The sequence below is a fragment of the Schistocerca piceifrons genome, chromosome 1 (genome assembly GCF_021461385.2).
Source record: "Schistocerca piceifrons isolate TAMUIC-IGC-003096 chromosome 1, iqSchPice1.1, whole genome shotgun sequence".
Taxonomy (NCBI): Eukaryota; Metazoa; Arthropoda; class Insecta; order Orthoptera; family Acrididae; genus Schistocerca; species Schistocerca piceifrons.
This window is the reverse complement of record NC_060138.1, coordinates 189,056,857-189,077,449: the sequence shown is the minus strand read 5'-3', so window position 1 is coordinate 189,077,449 and position 20,593 is coordinate 189,056,857. Positions and strand designations below refer to the sequence as shown.

At 42.8% G+C, this 20,593-nt stretch overlaps 1 protein-coding gene across 2 annotated transcripts in view; it reads right to left on the bottom strand.

Annotated features, from left to right (window-relative positions):
* Nucleotides 1-3,520: 3,520 nt before the first annotated feature.
* LOC124803400 (tubulin polyglutamylase TTLL5-like) overlaps nt 3,521-20,593 on the bottom strand; it is a 220,037-nt gene continuing 202,964 nt past the window's right edge. For both annotated transcript variants that reach the window (XM_047264587.1, XM_047264595.1), the window contains exon 14: nt 3,521-7,425. In XM_047264587.1, coding sequence (XP_047120543.1) covers nt 7,197-7,425 — 229 coding nt within the window. In that variant the 3' untranslated portion in view covers nt 3,521-7,196. The remainder of the gene's footprint in view (nt 7,426-20,593) is intronic.

The window sequence follows — 20,593 nt, the reverse complement described above, 5'->3', positions numbered from 1 at the left end:
ATATTTTCTCATTTCATCAATTACACTCAATATCTCTTCTGTTACCCATGGATTTCTACTAGCCCTTGTCTTTTTATCTACTTGATCCTCTGCTGCCTTCCCTTTGTCATCTCTCAAAGCTACCCATTCTTTTCTTCTTCTTTTTCTGTATTTCTTTCCCCCGTTCTTGTCAACCACTCCCTAATGCTCTCCCTGAAACTCTTTACAACCTCTGGTTCTTTCAATTTATCCAGGTTCAATTTCCTTAAATTCCCACCTTCTTGCAGTTTCTTTAGCTTTAATGTACAGGTCATAGCCAATAGATTGTGGTAAGAGTCCACATCTGCCCCTGGAAATGTCTTACACTTTAAAACCTGGTTCCTAAACCTATGTCTTACCATTATATAATCTATCTGAAACTTTCCAGTGTCTTCAGGCCTCTTCTACATATACACTCCTGGAAATTGAAATAAGAACACCGTGAATTCATTGTCCCAGGAAGGGGAAACTTTATTGACACATTCCTGGGGTCAGATACATCATATGATCACACTGACAGAACCACAGGCACATAGACACAGGCAACAGAGCATGCACAATGTCAGCACTAGTACAGTGTATATCCACCTTTCGCAGCAATGCAGGCTGCTATTCTCCCATGGAGACGATCGTAGAGATGCTGGATGTAGTCCTGTGGAACGGCTTGCCATGCCATTTCCACCTGGCGCCTCAGTTGGACCAGCGTTCGTGCTGGACGTGCAGACCGCGTGAGACGACGCTTCATCCAGTCCCAAACATGCTCAATGGGGGACAGATCCGGAGATCTTGCTGGTCAGGGTAGTTGACTTACACCTTCTAGAGCACGTTGGGTGGCACGGGATACATGCGGACGTGCATTGTCCTGTTGGAACAGCAAGTTCCCTTGCCGGTCTAGGAATGGTAGAACGATGGGTTCGATGACGGTTTGGATGTACCGTGCACTATTCAGTGCCCCCTCGACGATCACCAGTGGTGTACGGCCAGTGTAGGAGATCGCTCCCCACACCATGATGCCGGGTGTTGGCCCTGTGTGCCTCGGTCGTATGCAGTCCTGATTGTGGCGCTCACCTGCACGGCGCCAAACACGCATACGACCATCATTGGCACCAAGGCAGAAGCGACTCTCATCGCTGAAGACGACACGTCTCCATTCGTCCCTCCATTCACGCCTGTCGCGACACCACTGGAGGCGGGCTGCACGATGTTGGGGCGTGAGCGGAAGACGGCCTAACGGTGTGCGGGACCGTAGTCCAGCTTCATGGAGACGGTTGCGAATGGTCCTCGCCGATACCCCAGGAGCAACAGTGTCCCTAATTTGCTGGGAAGTGGCGGTGCGGTCCCCTACGGCACTGCGTAGGATCCTACGGTCTTGGCGTGCATCCGTGCGTCGCTGCGGTCCGGTCCCAGGTCGACGGGCACGTGCACCTTCCGCCGACCACTGGCGACAACATCGATGTACTGTGGAGACCTCACGCCCCACGTGTTGAGCAATTCGGCGGTACGTCCACCCGGCCTCCCGCATGCCCACTATACGCCCTCGCTCAAAGTCCGTCAACTGCACATACGGTTCACGTGCACGCTGTCGCGGCATGCTACCAGTGTTAAAGACTGCGATGGAGCTCCGTATGCCACGGCAAACTGGCTGACACTGACGGCGGCGGTGCACAAATGCTGCGCAGCAAGCGCCATTCAACGGCCAACACCGCGGTTCCTGGTGTGTCCGCTGTGCCGTGCGTGTGATCATTGCTTGTACAGCCCTCTCGCAGTGTCCGGAGCAAGTATGGTGGGTCTGACACACCGGTGTCAATGTGTTCTTTTTTCCATTTCCAGGAGTGTACAACCTTCTTAAACCAAGCGTTAGCTTGGAGTAAGTTATGCTCTGTGCAAAATTCTACCAGGCAGCGTCCTCTTTCATTCCTTACCTCCATTCTATATTCACCTATTACTTTTCCTTCCCTTCCTTTTCCTTATCAAATTCCAATCTCCCATGACTATTAAATTTTCGCCTCCCTTCATTATCTAAATAATTTCTTTTATCTCATCATTCATTTCTTCAATCTCTTCATCACCTGCGGAGCTAGTTGGCATGTATACTTGTACTACTGTAGTAGGCATGGGCTTTGTGTCTATCTTGGCCACAATAATGCGTTCACTATGCTGTTCATAGCAGCGTACCTGCGCTCCTATTTTTTATTCATTATTAAGCCTACTTCTGCATTACCACTTCTTGATTTTGTATTTATAACCCTGTATTCACCCGACCAGAAGTCTTGTTCCTCCTGCCACCAAACTTCACTAATTCCCACTGTATCTAACTTTAATCTATTTCCCTTTTTAAATTTTCTAACCACCCTGCCCCATTAAGGGATCTGACCTTCCATGCTCCAATCCGCTGAACGCCAGTTTTGTTTCTCCTGATAATGATGTCATCCTGAGTAGTCCCTGCCCGGAGATCCGAATGGAGGACTCTTTTTACCTCCAGAATATTTTACCCAAGAGGACACCATCATCATTTAATCATACAGCAAAGCTGTATGCTCTTGGGACAAATTACTGCTGTAGTTTTCCCTTGCTTTCAGCCATTCGCAGTACCAGCACAGCAAGGCCATTTTGGTTAATGTTACAATGCCAGATTAGTCAATCAATGAGACTGTTACCCCTGCAACTACTGAAAAGGCTGCTGCCATCTTCAGGAACCACACATTTGTCTGCCCTCTCAACAGATTCTGCTCCGTTGTGGTTGTACCTACGGTACAGCTATCTGTATCACTGAGGCACGCAAGCCTCCCCACCAATGCAAGGTCCATGGTTCATGGGGGGAGGATGCTATTGGCTTAAGTTTGCCAGCCCTCCGCCACACACCGTTGGGTGACTTGCGGAGTATGAATGTAGATGAATGTAGATGTGACTATTCCTCCATGTCCTGTGTCCAATGTAAGTGTTCCTGTACAACATAAGAAAAAGGAAGATATCAAGAAGGTTGTGAAAGACACTCTATACAAATATGTGTAGTAGTATGAAGACACATAGTCAGTGCATGTAGAAGAGGACTAGTGTTTTAGACTAAAGTGTTACAATATGTACTGCAGACCCAAAATAAATGACGTTTTACCACTCCAGTGCCAATGTGTTCTTTAAAAATAAACCTTTAAATGTATGGTGCAATAAGAAATTAGATTTTGGAATTGATTGCAAAAAGGTTCTTAATTGTCACAATTCAGACTCTTAAATTTCTTCTTATTGAATGTACTAACTAATTTGGTTGTACAATGTATCCTGTAATTTTTACTACTGATTTAATGTAACAAAATAGTTTTACTGGCAGTAACAGTGAGTGTATAGCAATTGCTGTTTTTCTTTAAACTAGACTGTACAGATGTAGTGCCTTTTAAAAAGTGGTGATTCAAAGGGTTTTCATATTTGCCATTATTCTTTACGCACCTTTGTTTGGAGTGGAAGTCATAAACAAGAAACCAATATAACAAAATCTTTTTCTGTCCAGATATCAAGTGAATATATTTGCATTAAATACAAAGTTGAGAAAAATAGCTGCCATGAGTGAAGACTGACTTACATCTTTAAGCAGCGAACAGCGTAAATCTATGCCAAATGAGCACATTTAAGTCTACAAAGCTGTGCCCACAAAAATACACAATTTCAAATTCATGTACATTATGACAATTTCCTCCAGCATCCATAAGACAGGTTACAGTGCACTTGCCCAAATACAATGTGAGGTACAATATTTTAATGCACTTCATAAAAAATCTTCCAAAAATTTTTAGTTCAGTGACTACATCTGTAAAAAACATCAGCTTAAAGAATGGCATATGTCATTTTCACTGTTAAAATATCACAAGTACTTCAGATATTTCTGATAAAAGTTAAGTACACAAACTCAGCACTTCATGTAAGGAATGTTTTTCACATAACTGGAAACAGTGTTACAGCTTTTACTACAGTTCATTTGTTACATATACTGTGATTCTATTAACTGTAGAAATTTGTGCTTCACTGAGTGAAAAACCACTGGATACTTTCACAAACCATTATTAATAAGTGACACCAGTGTTACTAAACATACCATATTGTAAGTATCATACCATGGAAGTATTCCTAAATGCATGATGTACAAAACTGAACATGTAAAACATACAAATTACTTTGGCATCATTACTAAATCTTACACATCTATGAAAGATAATAAAATTTCTCATTCAAAGGCCTTTCTGTTTACAGTGAAAATTATGACTTTGTTAGCTAATTCTATTTTTTAGAGGAAAAAATCTTTGTCATAAATCAACGACAAATGAAATGAAAGGAAAAGAGGTGATAATTTAATATGGGATGAGAAATCAGCCCAACTGAGACAAGATAGTTTGTATCAATATATATCCAGCTTTCAAAATAACTAAGCCACTTTTCTAGTTTCCTGTCCACTTCATCCTTATTTGAATGTGAATATTGTTAATTATTAAAGTTCAGCATTTAAATGTTATGTATTTATGATAGATTGATTGACCACAATTGTCACCACATGAGCAACCACTTAATCTAATACCACTGCTATTCAGTAATAATAAAATAATAATAAAGAGCACCTTAATGACCAGAACAGTCTCTTCTGTAAGATTATACAGTGGAATTCTCCATATAGTGAAAAATGTAGCTTTAACTTCTGAGCTAAAAGCTAGTGTGATTATTGCTTTAAAAGCTTTTAAACATTAATTCTGAAAGACTTTGACATTTTTTGTGCATTAATTGCGTGGGTAAGTAATGTCTCAGAGAGAGAGAGAGAGAGAGAGAGAGAGAGAGAGAGAGAGAGAGACAGAGAGAGAGAGAGAGAGAAGGGGTTAGGGGACAGATGAGCCATATGTTGTTACTATTTCATTAAAAAAGCTGCACGCACATTTATAACTAAAAGCCAAAAGAAAAGTAATTATACCAATATTATACCAGTAATTAAGTACTCTTGCCCAAGTAGATTTAATGACTGCTTTTCCCATATAGCATTACTTCCAAGAGAGGCAGCTCAGCTACTTAGAAGAACTGTTTACATTTCTCATTGATGCTACTATTGATTAAATTCACTGACAAGTATTTTGTATTCCTCATAGTAAGGAAGTCAGCATAGTATCAGCTGTTCTCCTTTTGTTTCAGTATTTCTCATTTTGCACAGTTTGCACATTGAGTAGGCAGGGAAAACAAAAATATTAAAGACTAATACTCAAATAATTTAAATAAAACATTGCTCCCAAATAAAGACCGGTGCAGTATCATTACATGGATATCTGCTTTATTTTGTGACTCAATGAAGCCAAGAGTTATTGAGCAGCCAAGAGTTATTGACCTAAGAGGGGTAGATGAAACTGATGACAGTAATTGTAAGTTGAGAATAACCACTGCCTTACCAAAAAAAATGAAAAATTATATGTCCTTGAAGTTTTATATATTTTACTCATACACTGAACAAAAAATTAAATGAATTTTCTCATTCAATAACATATGATGCAGTGCAAGTAATCCGTTACCCCAACACACTTACAAAGTTCACATTTGCCTCTGACTCATTCTTCTCCCCACACTGTCTGAGAACATCTCACAAATTTACCTTCTTAAGTTCCTTTATGGGAGGCGGGGAGGGGACTGGGGAAAATCTCTGGTGGTGAAACTACATTTTTGTAGTATTTCTCAAACTGATGCCAACAAGATAGTGAACCTTAAAGTAATTTATTATGATGATTTCTATCAAATTTAACTTCTAGCTTTAATTTTTGTGAACAGTTTCACAAGTAAGCTTTACAATATAAATCTCTGAGCCATCATTACTGCTCACAAACCTTACTCATTCAGAAAGAAGTTTGTATCTTGTCCTAGTTAAAAGCCAAATTATGTTTGTGTGTTATCTGTAAACTAATATTCAGATGATTTAGTTTGTGCCATTTATAGTTTTTCCTCCAGATTTTTTTGTCCATTCAGCAAAACAATGTTAATGTATTATAAAAATTCTGGAAACTTGCATTTCACATGGCACAAACATCAACAAAATTAGTTTTATGCATTAATGACACGAAATTCCTGTGCAAGAATACTTGAAGTTTAGGTATATGTAATTATAAACCATTACCATGAGGAAGGGAGTCTTAACTGTGTATAAAATCTATTTTAAAAATAATGTTCATTTATGAGAACTTAATAATAATTATTTATCATAGCACCCCTCAACGTACAGTTTCTATGGCACTACTGGTAACTTGCTTATTTAATTGTACTTTATGGATGAAAAATTGTTGGGAGTTGCTGCATGTGCAGTATTGTTCTACTGGTGACTATTGTTAAAAAGCAATTGAGCAACTGAAATTTATTCAAAATAACTTTGCTTGATTTGTCATTATTGTACAAGATAAAATCATTGCATCAGCCTTCAACACAATTTGTTTTGTTTATGTCACAATTCACCACTGCATACAGAAAATTAAATTGTAATCACAATCACAATGAACAATTGCTCTGGCAGTGTTTCTTTCCTTTCGTTGCCTCCAATAAAGCACCAAAAAACAGTCCTTCAAAACAATACATTTGTCCAATCTCTTAACGAACAATAATAAGATATTATACAAGAAGGTATTAGTAGTTGAATGACATAATAAATAACATAAATAATTAGAAAGATGGAAAGGCTGCACTGACTAACACTATCTAGCTAAATAAATAACAAAATACTGAAATTATGCCACTGCAGCCTTTGACACTGTTCACAACTCTAAAAAGTACCCTGTGAGTAAATATATAAAAACAAATATCAAAAAAATAATTGTGATTGCACCATGACCCATCACTCACATGGAATTCTTTTATAAAAAATGCCACATACTGTTGCAAAAATGAGGATTTAACTTATACAAAGATCACAGACTTTTTTTAACGGCTGCTATTTCAGGCAGCCATAAAAACAGGAAGGCCGTCTAAAATACTTCTTTTAATCACTGTCTCCAACAACAAAATAAATAAAAACAATTAAAATACAACAGTAGCACTACCATTATCAAAGTTATCATTTCAAGAAATACTTTTCCTAACCCACGACAAAATCAACTAACAACGTCAAGGCAATACTTTACATGACTAGCTTGTCACATACATGGAACGGATACGTAAAAATCATATACCACAATGTATCACAGTGCTCTAGAGACTTTAGTAGCAGATGCCCTTTTAGCAGCAGGTTGTTTTGAAAGAGAGGCACGACGAGTCTCACAAGATGTACCTCCAGGTGCATGTGGATATGAACGCAGCAAACCCAATGGGTGACGAGTTGTTGGGGCTGGTCCACAACGTCCTAGGTACGTGTGCACACACTTAAACACACGCGAATGAGCTGACAGGACTTCCTCCAGATCAGACTCACTGAAACACAAACAAAAATGTCAATTAAGTACTGACAACATTTACCTTTCCTATATGGTTTTAACATACCAGATGACTACACAAAGTTTGAAGAATGACTTCATTCTGGTCTATTATTGTGCTTTCTTAGAAATGCTTGGCAGTAACAGTATCCAGTTTGATACCCCCCCTAATTCACTAATCTAAGAACAAATATTTGCTGTCAGCTACCAGTGTGCTGTGCTTACTATCTGTACTCAATTAGAATGTCTTATGTATGTCCATACACCACTCTTAATACAGTTCATGTCCAACTTTCTGTAATGAAGAGTTGGTTGTATGACACATACACCAAGTGTCGATAAAAATAAATACACAACTGAACTTACTGCCAAAAGTTTCAATAGAGTATTAACAATATTAGAAGAGGTAGTGCCATTGTGCTTTGAATGATGTTCAATAGCCACCAAATCTAAATAAGAATACTTTTCATTTCATGGTTGGTTTGAGTACAAATCAATCGAAGAGAAAACTTGCTGAGCCCAACAGTATGATCAGCATACTCTTGGGAAGAGAGTGTCATCCCTTGACATATGAGGTCTGTTAGGGAAGTATACGACCTTTAGCTGGGAAAAATAACTAGCTTACCTGGAGTGTTGGATACCTAATCACCCTCTAAGTTGTATCCTTGGGATTCCACACACTTCTTCCAGTGGTGCCGCTATTGTTGGAAGCACACTGAAAAAACCTCTTTCGGGATAGAGTTTAGCTCAGCTCTCACTACTGGCACAATGTCTTCTCTTATCTGAAATCACATTCATTTCAATGGCCTCTTGGGTTTGGGGAACAGCCAAAAGTTACCATATCAGGAGAGTAAGGAGCCTGTTGAAGCAAAGGACCCTGGTTTTCACCAATGCTAGGAATGTGCTGGAGCACTGTCGTGATTGACGTGCCAATTTTCTGTAGACCACAAGTCCAGTCTCTTGTGCCACACAGCATCACGCAGGCGATGGAGGACATCCCTGTAGGACTCTTTAGTGATTGACTGACCCTGAGGTGTTTAGTGACTGGTTGGTTGGTTTGTGGGACTGAAAGGACCAGACTACTGGGGCCATCAGTCTCTTTTTCCACGAACTTGAAACTCCCACAAACAATAAAAACAAACAATGGAGATGACAAGAGACAACACAGGACAAAAAAGACAGACAGAGACCAGAAAAAAGGAATTAAAATCACACAGAGTGTGACAGTGGTTGGCCGACCATAGAAACAAAAAAGGAAACGCCAACCACCAAGAAATGCACTAAAACCTCAGTCAAAAAGCGTAGGCTAAAGGCCAGACTCAACACACACACAAAAAAAAGAACAAACACTTAGATCAAGTGATAAAAACCCCCTGCACGAATAAAACTCAAAACTAAATCTGCTATCGCATAGTCATCTGATAAAAGTGCAGGAAGTGTGTCAGGCAGCGCCAACATCTGCCTGAGCAGAGTTGAAAGCAGGCAGTCCAACAAGATGTGGACCACCGTCAAAGATGACCCGCAGCGACATACAGGTGAGTCCTTGTGGCACAATAAATAGCTGTGTATTATCCTGGTGTGGCCAATGCGCAGCCGGCAGAGGACAACAGAGTCCTTACGAGAGACTCACAAGGAGGAGCGCCATGCACCGGTAGCCCCTTGATGGCCCGAAGTTAGTTTAGTGAAGGAAGGGCGTGTGTCATTCTTCACCCCAAGTGCGAAGTACCTTCTGCCACAAAACTGACCTGAGATCACTGCCCAAAAGGCCAATCTTTAATGCTAGTGCACCGACAGCTTGTTTGGCCAGCGTGTCAACATGTCCATTTCCCGGGATGCCGACCTGACCTGGGGTCCACACAAAGACCACAGAGTGGCCGCAATGTGTAAGAGTATGGAGGGACGCCTGCATAGCCATCACCAGATGAGAGCGAGGTAAACAATGGTCGATAACTCATAACCTGCTCAGGGAGTCACTATAGATAACGAAGGACTCACCTGAGCAGGAGCGGATATACTCTAGGGCGTGAGAGATGGCGACCAGCTCGGCAGTGAAAATACTGCAGCCAGTCGGCAATGAGTGTTGTTCATAATGATCCCCTAGAGTAAGAGCATAACCGACACGACCAGCAACCATCGAACTGTCAGTATAGACAACGTCAGAGCTCTGAAATGTGGCAAGGATTGAACGAAAGCAGTGGTGGAGGGCCTCAGTAGGGACTGAGTCCTTTGGGCCCTGTGCCAAATTGAGCCAAAGACATGGGCGGGGCACACACCATGGGGGTATACACAGAGGGGCCCGGGAAAGAGGTGGAAGAGGGAAAACCTCAAGCCCAGAGAGAAGAGCTCTGACGCGAACTGTGACCGTACTGGGGCCGCCGTTCTGGAAGATGGACAACCGACTGAGGGAACAGGAGACGATAACTGGGATGCTCGGGCAAGCTACAAATGTGTGTATCATAAGCGGCCAGTAATGTTGGTGCCAGAAGCGCAATGGAGGGACACCTGCCTCCACAAGTATGCTGTTGACAAGGCTTGTCCGGAAAGCTGTGAAGGATGGTGTCCAGCAACTGCAATCTAGAAGGGGATGTTGAACCGCAAGCCAGGCTCCCATAATCTAGACGGGACTGAATTAATGCCTTGTACAAGGGTAGACCGATTGACACCCCAGCTGGTGTGACTCAAGCAATGAAGAACGTTAAGATGCAGCCAGCATATCTGTTTAAGCTACTGAATATGAGGGAGCCAAATCAACAGGATATCAAAAACCAATCCCAAAACCCGATGCATCTCCACAACAGCAAGAGGTTCGCTGTCAAGATAAATCCGTGGCTCAGGGTGAACAGCTTGTCGCTGGCAGAAATGCGTAATGCAGGTCTTGGCAGCTGAAAACTGGAAGCCATGCGCTACAACCCAAGACTGTGCCTTGCGGATAGCACCCTGCAGCTGCTGTTCTGCAGCTGCAATGCCAGTTGAGCTGAAGTATAGGCAGAAGTTGTCAGCATACAAGGAAGCTGAGACAGACATTCCCACTATTGCAGCAAGCCCATTCATTGCAATTAAAAAGAGGCAGACACTTCAGACAGATCCTTGCGGTACCCCATTCTCCTGAACTCGGGAGGAACTATGGGAGGCCGCTACCTGCACGCGGAAGGATGAAGCAACAGAAAATTTTGTATGAAAATTGGGAGCGGACCCCAAAGACCCCAACCATGAAGCGTAGAGAGGATGTGATGTCACCATGTCGTATCGTATGCCTTCCGCCTGTCAAAAAAGACAGCAACCAGATGCTGACAGCGGGCAAAGGCCGTACGGATGGCAGACTCTGGGCACACCAGATTATTGGCGGCAGAGCGGCCCTTACAGAACCCACCCTGAGACGGAGCCACAAGGCCCCGAGACTCAAGTAGCCAACTCAACCTCGGGCTCACCATGCATTCAAGCAACTTGAAAGAACATTGGTGAGGTTAATGGGGTGGTAGCTGTCCACCTCCAGTGGGTTCTTAGCAGGTTTCAACACGGGGATTACAATGCTTTCCTGCCATTGCGACGGGAACTCACCCTCAACCCAGATACGGTTGAAAAGGTCAAAGGGGTGTCACTGGCAGTCCACCGAGAGGTGTTTGACCATCTGACACTGGATGCGATCTGGCCTGGGAGCTGTATCAGGGCAAGCGGCTAGGGCACTTTGGAATTCCCACTCAGTGAACGGAGCATTGTACGATTCAGGGTCGTGTGTGTGAAACGAAGTGATCCGACATTCCAACCGCTCTTCCAGAGAGCGGAAGGCTAGTGCGTAATTCACAGAAGCGGAACTCTGAGCAAAATACTCTGCTAAGCGGTTTGCAATTGTGTCGGAGTCAGTACAGACTGCTCCATTCATTCAGAGAAAGCGCAGGTACGCTGACGGGGGTCCGATAGCCATAGTTGCCTAATCTTTGCCCAAACCTGCAGCAGAGAGATACAGAGGCCAATGGTGGAGACATACCTTTCCCAGCACTCCTGCTTGCATTGGCGAATGAGGTGGCAGGCTCGTTCACAGAGTCATTTAAAGGTGATGAGGTGTGGCAATGAGGGATGCTGCTTGTGACGCTGGAGTGCCCGCCTGCGATCTTTAATCGCCTCAGCGATCTCAGGCGACCACCAAGGCACAGTCCTCTGCTGAGGGGACCCAGAAGAACAGAGAATGGCAGATTCTGTGGCAGTAACAATGCTGGTGGTGACCGAGTGAATCACCGCATCAATGGTGTCATTGGAAAGAGGCTCAACAGTGGCAATGGAGGTGAACAAGTCCCAGTCAGCCTTATTCATAGCCTACCTGCAGGGGCGCCCAGAAGAGTGACGTGTGGCAGTGACAGAAAGATCGAAAAGTGGTCACTACCGCACAAGTCATCATGCACACTCCATTGGGCAGATGGCGATAGGCTAGGGCTGCATATCGATAGGTCGATGGCCGAGTACGTGCCATGCGCCACACTGAAATGTGTGAAGGCACCAGTATTTAAAAGAGAAAGGTCAATCTGTGCCAATACTTGGGCAATGATGCTGCCTCGGCCTGTTGTCACTGATCCCACCCACAGAGGGCTATGGGCATTGAAGTCGCCCAGTAACAGGAAAGGTGGCGGCAATTGGGCTATCAGCACAGCCAGGACATGCTGCGGGCCATCACCATCCGGTGGATGATGGGGACTGCAGACAGTGACAGCCTGAGGCGTCCACACCCAAACAGTGACAGCCTCTAAAGGTGTTTGTAGGAGGACAGACTCATTGTAAAAAGAGTGAAGGATGCAGATGCAGACACCACCAGATACCCACTCAAAAGCTGGCCGGTTCTTATAATAGCCCCGACAGCCACAAAGGGCGGGGGTTTGCAATGCCGGAAACCAGGTTTCCTGAAGAGCAATGCAGAGGAAAGGGTGAAGGCTGAGAAGTTGTCGGAGCTCAGCAAGATTGTGGAAAAAACCACTGCAGTTCCACTGGAGGATGACATTGTCCATGGCCAAGTATGGCATGAAGGGATCGAGGAGGCAGATTACGCCGCTGGGTCACCTGCTGCCACCGCTGCTAACGGGAGCAACATCCATCGTGTTTGATGGACCGGCGAGATCTAGGTCCTCAGTGGACGCCAGAATCTCCACTGCATTATTAGACACAGAGCTTGTAGGTAGCGGTGGAGTGGGTGCCACCACAATTTCCTTGGTCTTAGAGGTCTTTGATTTCGATTTCTCACGCTGTTCCTTTGGTTGCCCTTGCTGGGAGGGCTTCTTTGATTCAGTCTACAGGACCGAAGAGGACTGCGAAGCCCTATGATCAGCTACCTGTGACTTCTTCAGCCCATGGCCAAGAATGGCATGAAGGGATCGAGGAGGGTTGCCACTCCTAGCGAGAGAAGCCGAAGACGACTTGCGCTTCTCCGGCTTAGAAGTGGGGCTGGTGTCCCTGATGGTTGGGGAGTGTTGTTCCTGAGGTAGGTGGTGCGGGAGCAACAGGGAGGGAAGTGCCCCCCACCATCAAGGGGGCAGGTGTGGCCCTTCGGCTCAGAGAGCTGACTGTATGTGGTGCAACGGATGGAGCCCTAACAGGAGTGACAGTGGCAGCATAAGATGATGTCATACGCATGGGCTGAAGCTGTTCAAATTTCCATTTAGCCTCAGTGTAGTTCAGTCAGTCCAGGATCTTTTATTCCATTGTTTTCCATTCCTTCTGTAGAATCTTACAGTCCGGTAAGCAAGGGGGATGGTGCTCTCCGCTGTTGTCACAGATGGGACGTGGGGCACATGGAGTATCGGGATGGGGTGGACAACCACAATTGCGACATATGTGGCTGGAAGCACAGTGGGAAGACATGGCCAAACTTCCAACACTTTAAGCACCACGTCGGTGGAGGGGTATATGGCTTGACATCACAGCGATAGACCATCACCTTCATCTTCTCGGGTAATGTGTCACCCTCGAAGGCCAAGATGAAGGCACCGCTGGCAGCCTGATTATCCCTCAGACCTCAGTGGACACGCCAGACAAAATGGACACCTCGTCGCTCTAAGTTGGCGCGCAGCTCGTTATCGGACTGTAAAAGAAGTCCCTCTGGAAGATAATGCACTGGACCACATTTAAGCTCTTATGAGGCGTGATAGTAACAGAAACATCCCCCTGTTTCTTACAAGCGAGTAATGCCCGTGACTGGGCAGAGAATGCTGTTTTTACCAAGACTGACCCGGACCGCATTTTTGACACCCTCCACCTCACCGAGCTTATCCTCTAAATGCTCTACAAAGAACTGAGCCTTCATGGACACAAAGGATTCCCCATCAGCTCTTGTACAGACTAGATACCAGGGTGAATACGTCTCGCAGTCATTCATAGCCTTTTATTCCTCCCATGGTGTGGCCAGGGAGGGGAACGATTTGGGATCATACACATTTGCATTAAAGTGAGCCCTCGAACGCTTAGAGACTGCTGGTGGCTGGCCACCAGCAAGAGAAGATTTGCCACGCTTCATTGCGTGTCATCTCCAACCAAGGGCCCTCCCCACAGGCGCCACCCAGCCACAGCAAGGGCCACCTGGCAGGATGGCAGTTAACGGCGCAGGCATCAGTAGAGCGATCCCTGTGTTGTAAGGGACCACAACCAACACGGTACGTGGCGGCCCCACCACAATGGACTGACTACTGTGCTGGATATTAGGTGGCAAGTGGTCCATGGTCATTGTCAGCGCAGAAAGTGACACTGCAGAGAGGCTACAACCAACAGGGTACATGGCGGCCCCACCACAGCGGACTGGCTACTGTGCTGGATATTAGGTGGCAAGTGGTCCATGGTCATCGTCAGTGCAGAGAGTGACACTGCAGAGTGCATGGCAGAAATCACACCCAGGAATGTATCCTCGCCCAAGAGATGGAGAGCGAGCGGCACTGCAATGCAACAATGAATAAGCTGGCTAAAGGTCTCAATGCACGATGGACACAATGTACCATGTAAGGCACCCTACCCCAATTGGCACGCTCTTCGGAATAATTTTGAAATATGGTGGTCAAACCCAAGAGGGGACCATCACATAAGGGTCAAAACGTTTGAGACTCCTTTTAGTCGCCTCTTACGACAGGCAAGAATACCACGGGCCTATTCTTACCCCCGAACCCACAGGGGGAGGGGGGGGGGGGGTTTAGTGAGTGATTGACCCTGTGGTGCATACTTGTGATGTACCACATTGCAGGAGTCAAAGAAAGCAGTCAGCATCACTTTGATGTTGCTGTGCACTTGGCAGGCCTCCTTTGGTCTTGGTGATGAGGAACGCTACCACTATGACAACTGGGATTCAATTTAGCTTCCGGGTCATATCTGTGCACCTACAACTCGTCACCAGTGATTATGGTGTTCACAAAGATGGGGTCACTGCCTGTGTGGAGTGCAGCATGTCCTGTGAGACATCAACATGAAGTTGCTTTTGCTCTGCCATCAGCAGCTTCAGCATGAATTTTGCCAACACACTCTTCATGGCCAAATCTTCGGTCACAATCAAATGTGCCGGAAAAGTGCTGATGCCCACTTCTTCCGCAATTTCTCAGATAGTCACACGATGGTCCCGCATCACCACAGCGTTCAGTCTAGCAGTGACCTGGTCATTTTGGCGCATTGATGGCCAACTGGAGCTTGGCTTGGTCTCCACCAATGTGCAGTCATCTTTGAACCAATTGTACCAATCCTTAATTTATGATATGCTCATAGCACTGTGACTGAAAGCTGTCTGAATCTTCCAAATGGTTTTCAGTTGGCTGTTGCCCAGTTTGTTGCAAAATTTGATCCAGTAGGACGGCTACAGTTGTCCTATCATTTCCCTTACAATGATAAACCATAGTGGGCACTAAACACTACACCTTAGTCACCTGCTGCTTGCCAGCAACTGATGCTGTCAACAGGTGGGGAAAAAATTCATGCATGTGCATGAATGTTCAAGGTCAGCTCATGCAAGTGCGCTAGATTCAAATCCATCAGACACTCGAGGGGGGTGGGGAGAGGGGAGGTACTAACAGACCTCATAAATTACTCATGGCTGTGCAAAAAAAAGTAAATAATAATAATAATAATAATACAAGCTTTGTTAATGCTTTTAAAGAAAAAGAAAAAATAATTCACAAATCTTGTTAATGCTTTTAAAGTCAGATATGCAAATAATGAAAGGGAAAGTCACATGAAAGTAAGTAAATTGTTTATTACTTCAATGTACATTTATCCCAATGTGAGACAAGACGGAAAAATATTTGCAGTTCCCTACAAAACCCCAATTGTACCCGGGTGTGCACTTCTGAATCTGAAGCAAATCAAAGGTCATGAGTATCTTTCTTCTGGGCATCAAAAATAAGGGAATCATATGGATAGGTATGGGAACTGTATGGATGATGCGTAAGGGCTTCCCAACAAAACTTCTGAAGCATAGTTGAAACAACAGGCACCTGGCCATCAATTTGCTTTGGATGAAGAGGTCCATGCAAGGGTACAATCATGCGTCCATAAGCAACTGTTTAACTTTTCCCATGAAGGTAGTGACCATCTTGTCTCACCGTACTGGGTGTTCAGTGAAGGAGTTCTTCATTTCAAAATTAAGTACCTCGAAAACTACACTGTTAGACAAGTGTAAAAGAAGGTGCGTTTACTGCAAAACTGTAAGAATTTTATACATAAACAATATAAAAGTTTTGAAACAGTCCCAAAAGTTGCTAATAGATGGCATTGTATCCTGTGCAGCTCTTACAGCATCAGCATGCATAATTAAACTTGTCATTTGCAAGCAGTCTTTGCAATCACATGACAATCTTTTTGAAATGTCCCATCTCTTTTAATATGGGGGTGGTGCAAACAACGAAATTTGCCATCACTTCCTGTAATGTCCCAACATAAATGGATTCAGATACCCCACAGGTCACCAATTCAAGTTTGTTCAGCATCATCTGATGGTTCCGGTAGACACTGTCTTTCAATATTCCCCATGAAAAGAAGTCACAAGGAATAAGATTGGGTGAAGATGGTGGCAAATCCGTCCCTGCGCCAGTAAATTGCAATAATCTAACCTAATGACTATTCCTGAAGCACTCATCGATGAAATGAAACCCCCTTTCGGTGCAATGTGGTCTGGCCCAATCTTGCATGAACTACTCTGTGCCTCATTAATCCTCCGACGATACCTGAAAGGTGACAAATTGTTCCAAAATTGCAACATAACATTTACTAGTGATTGTTTCTCACTTGAAAGAAGGATGACAAGGCCTTTCTTTATATTCAATGATTGTGAGAAACTGCCTTACAAAGTCAGTTCTCTGTCTCACAGCTCATACAGGTATGAGCCTGGTAGCTTTGGGTTTTGAAAATGTGGGCTTTGTGTCAGTATTTCCTGCATGCCGGAATGATTTAAACCAGTCTCTGCTGTAATGCTTAGGATGGATTCCGAGGGATTTTGTAGGAAATTAGGGACTCATCCACTGGAAACCTTGTATTAACAGTTACTGCGATTACTTTTGATATAATAAACCAGTGGCGTAGTGTGAGAGAGATTGAGACTTAGTCTCCCCTGTATTTGTGCTTAAAAAAGATGAAGTGTTAATTCATAACAAAAATATAAACAACTTTTTAATAAGGGTTCTAAATGTGCAAAGACATCAGTTTTGTAGTCCACACTGCACCCTGAGAACTAGTGTATTTGCCTGCTCGAGACTCGACTGCTCTGTCTCTGCCTCCCTTCCCTTAGCTGGCTGTGGGCACCTGCGCTTTAGTGGCATTCTTGGCTCCCCTCCTCTACGAAGGCTGGTGCGCTGCATTTGCAAGCAGGTATCGAGACTAGTCTCTGCCGCTTCTATGCTGGCTTTTAACACAGACGTGAACAGTCACACAGCTTGTGTTCACAGTCATTCTTTGTGTGATTTTAGTGTATATTTTCATTGTGTTGCCAACATGAGCGAGCCAGCAACTGAACCCCTTGTAAAATTTTTATCAGGAACACCTTTTTCTACATTTACGTACCAAAAAATGTGTGAATTGAAGGACAAATGACTTACTCCTAAAATCCTCAGTGTAGTTTTAAGTAAAGCCAAACAAGAACACACTTTTCAGACAGCCTGGTACGAAAAGTATACTTGGTTGACTGCGAATGCAGTTAACAACAGATTATATTGTTATATATGTCTTCTGTTTGGTGGTGAGAGGAATGGTGCAAGAGGGCATTTTTAAAATAAAGAACTTTGACTGAAAAGCACAAAAGCATCAGATATCAAAATGTCACCTGCAGAACAAAGAATCATTTCAGTATATTGCCAACAATGATTTAGACTCTGTTTAAGAAGAAATAACAAAGTTCCTGCATTTGGTTTTGACCCTACATGCAACTACAGCAAGCAGTGAACGAAGCACGAGTACTCTTAAACGCGTGAAGAATTATTTAAGGAATTCAATGACCATAACCCGGATGTCGTGTTTGAGCATGTTAGCAGGAGGAGAGACACTACTTGGAGAGCTATCCAGTGATCAGATCTTTGCAGACCGAGTTATAGACTTATTCATGGAAAGAAAAGACAGGCGCATTGCACTTGTGTACAAGAAAATATAAGTGCTTCTTCTCTTGCTGCTGGCATTCTCCAAATTTGTCATCATTTCTTGAACAAATTAGTTATTATTATTATTATTATTATTATTATTATTTCTTTTCTTTCTCAGACATCATGTCTGGTTAAAAGTGGAAAGTGACGCGGATCTTGATCAAGCGTGACTCCCTTTTAATTGTACGGTATATGCTACATTGCATTTAGGAACTTTCAGGTAATTGAACAAGTATCAATAATTACAGATTTGTGTAGTTGTATATATAAGTTTGGATGTAGCTGTATTGCGTTGATGTACTGGTGGATATTGTGTGGTATGACTCCTGTAGTTGATAATATAATCGGTATAATGTCAACTTTATCCTGATGCCACATGTCCTTGACTTTCTCAGCCAGTTGGACGTATTTTTCAATTTTTTCTCCTATTTTCTTCTGTATATTTGTTGTATTGGGTATGGATATTTCGATTAGTTGTGTTAATTTCTTATTTTTATTCATGAGTATGATGTCAGGTTTGTTATGTGGTGTTGTTTTATCTGTTATAATGGTTCTGTTCCAGTATAATTTGTATTCATCATTCTCCAGTACATTTTGTGGTGCATACTTGTATGAGGGAACGTGTTGTTTTATTAGTTTATGTTGTATGGCAAGTTGTTGTTGTATTATTTTTGCTACATTGTCATGTCTTCTGGGGTATTCTGTATGTGCTAGTATTGTACATCCGCTTGTGATGTGATCTACTGTTTCTATTTGTTGTTTGCAAAGTCTGCATTTATCTGTTGTGGTATTGGGATCTTTAATAATATGCTTGCTGTAATATCTGGTGTTTATTGTTTGATCCTGTATTGCAATCATGAATCCTTCCGTCTCACTGTATATATTGCCTTTTCTTAGCCATGTGTTGGATGCGTCTTGATCGATGTGTGGCTGTGTTAGATGATACGGGTGCTTGGCATGTAGTGTTTTCTTTTTCCAATTTACTTTCTTCGTATCTGTTGAAGTTACGTGATCTAAAGGGTTGTAGAGGTGGTTATGAAATTGTAGTGGTGTAGCCGATGTATTTATATGAGTGATTGCTTTGTGTATTTTGCTAGTTTCTGCTCGTTCTATAAAGAATTTTCTTAAATTGTCTACCTGAGTGATTGCTTTGTGTATTTTGCTAGTTTCTGCTCGTTCTATAAAGAATTTTCTTAAATTGTCTACCTGTCTATAATGTAGGTTTTTTATGTCAATAAATCCCCTTCCTCCTTCCTTTCTGCTTAATGTGAATCTCTCTGTTGCTGAATGTATGTGATGTACTCTATATTTGTGGTATTGTGATCGTGTAAGTGTATGGAGTGCTTCTAGGTCTGTGTTACTCCATTTCACTACTCCAAATGAGTAGGTCAATACTGGTATAGCGTAAGTATTTATAGCTTTTGTCTTGTTTCTTGCTGTCAATTCTGTTTTCAGTATTTTTGTTAGTCTTTGTCTATATTTTTCTTTTAGTTCTTCTTTAATATCTGTATTATCTATTCCTATTTTTTGTCTGTATCCTAGATATTTACAGGCATCTGTTTTTTCCATCGCTTCTATGCAGTCGCAGTGGTTATCCAATATGTAATCTTCTTGTTTGGTGTGTTTTCCCTTGACTATGCTATTTTTCTTACATTTGTCTGTTCCAAAAGCCATATTTATACCATTTCTGAATACTTCTGTTATCTTTAGTAATTGGTTGAGTTGTTGATTTGTTGCTGCCAGTAGTTTTAGATCATCCATGTATAGCAAATGTGTGATTTTGTGTGGGTATGTTCCAGTAATATTGTATCCATAATTTGTATTATTTAGCATGTTGGATAGTGGGTTCAGAGCAAGGCAGAACCAGAAAGGGCTTAATGAGTCTCCTTGGTATATTCCACGCTTAATCTGTATTGGCTGTGATGTGATATTATTTGAATTTGTTTGGATATTAAGTGTGGTTTTCCAATTTTTCATTACTATGTTTAGGAACTGTATCAATTTAGGATCTACTTTGTATATTTCCAATATTTGTAGTAACCATGAGTGGGGTACACTATCAAAAGCTTTTTGGTAGTCAATGTATGTGTAGTGTAGCGACCTTTGTTTAGTTTTAGCTTGATATGTCACCTCTGCATCTATTATCAGTTGCTCTTTACATCCTCGTGCTCCTTTGCAACAGCCTTTTTGTTCTTCATTTATAATTTTGTTCTGTGTTGTATGTGTCATTAATTTCTGTGTAATGACTGAAGTTAATATTTTGTATATTGTTGGTAGGCATGTTATGGGGTGATATTTAGCTGGATTTGCTGTGTCTGCTTGATCTTTAGGTTTCATACAAGTTATTCCATGGTTGTATACCTGGAAGAATCCTGGAGATACTAAAAGGTATCAGATAGATTACATGATGGTAAGTCAGAGATTTAGGAACCAGGTTTTAAATTGTAAGACATTTCCAGGAGCAGATGTGGATTCTGACCACAATCTATTGGTTATGAACTGCAGATTGAAACTGAAGAAACTGCAAAAAGGTAGGAATTTAAGGAGATGGGACCTGGATAAACTGAAAGAACCAGAGGTTGTAGA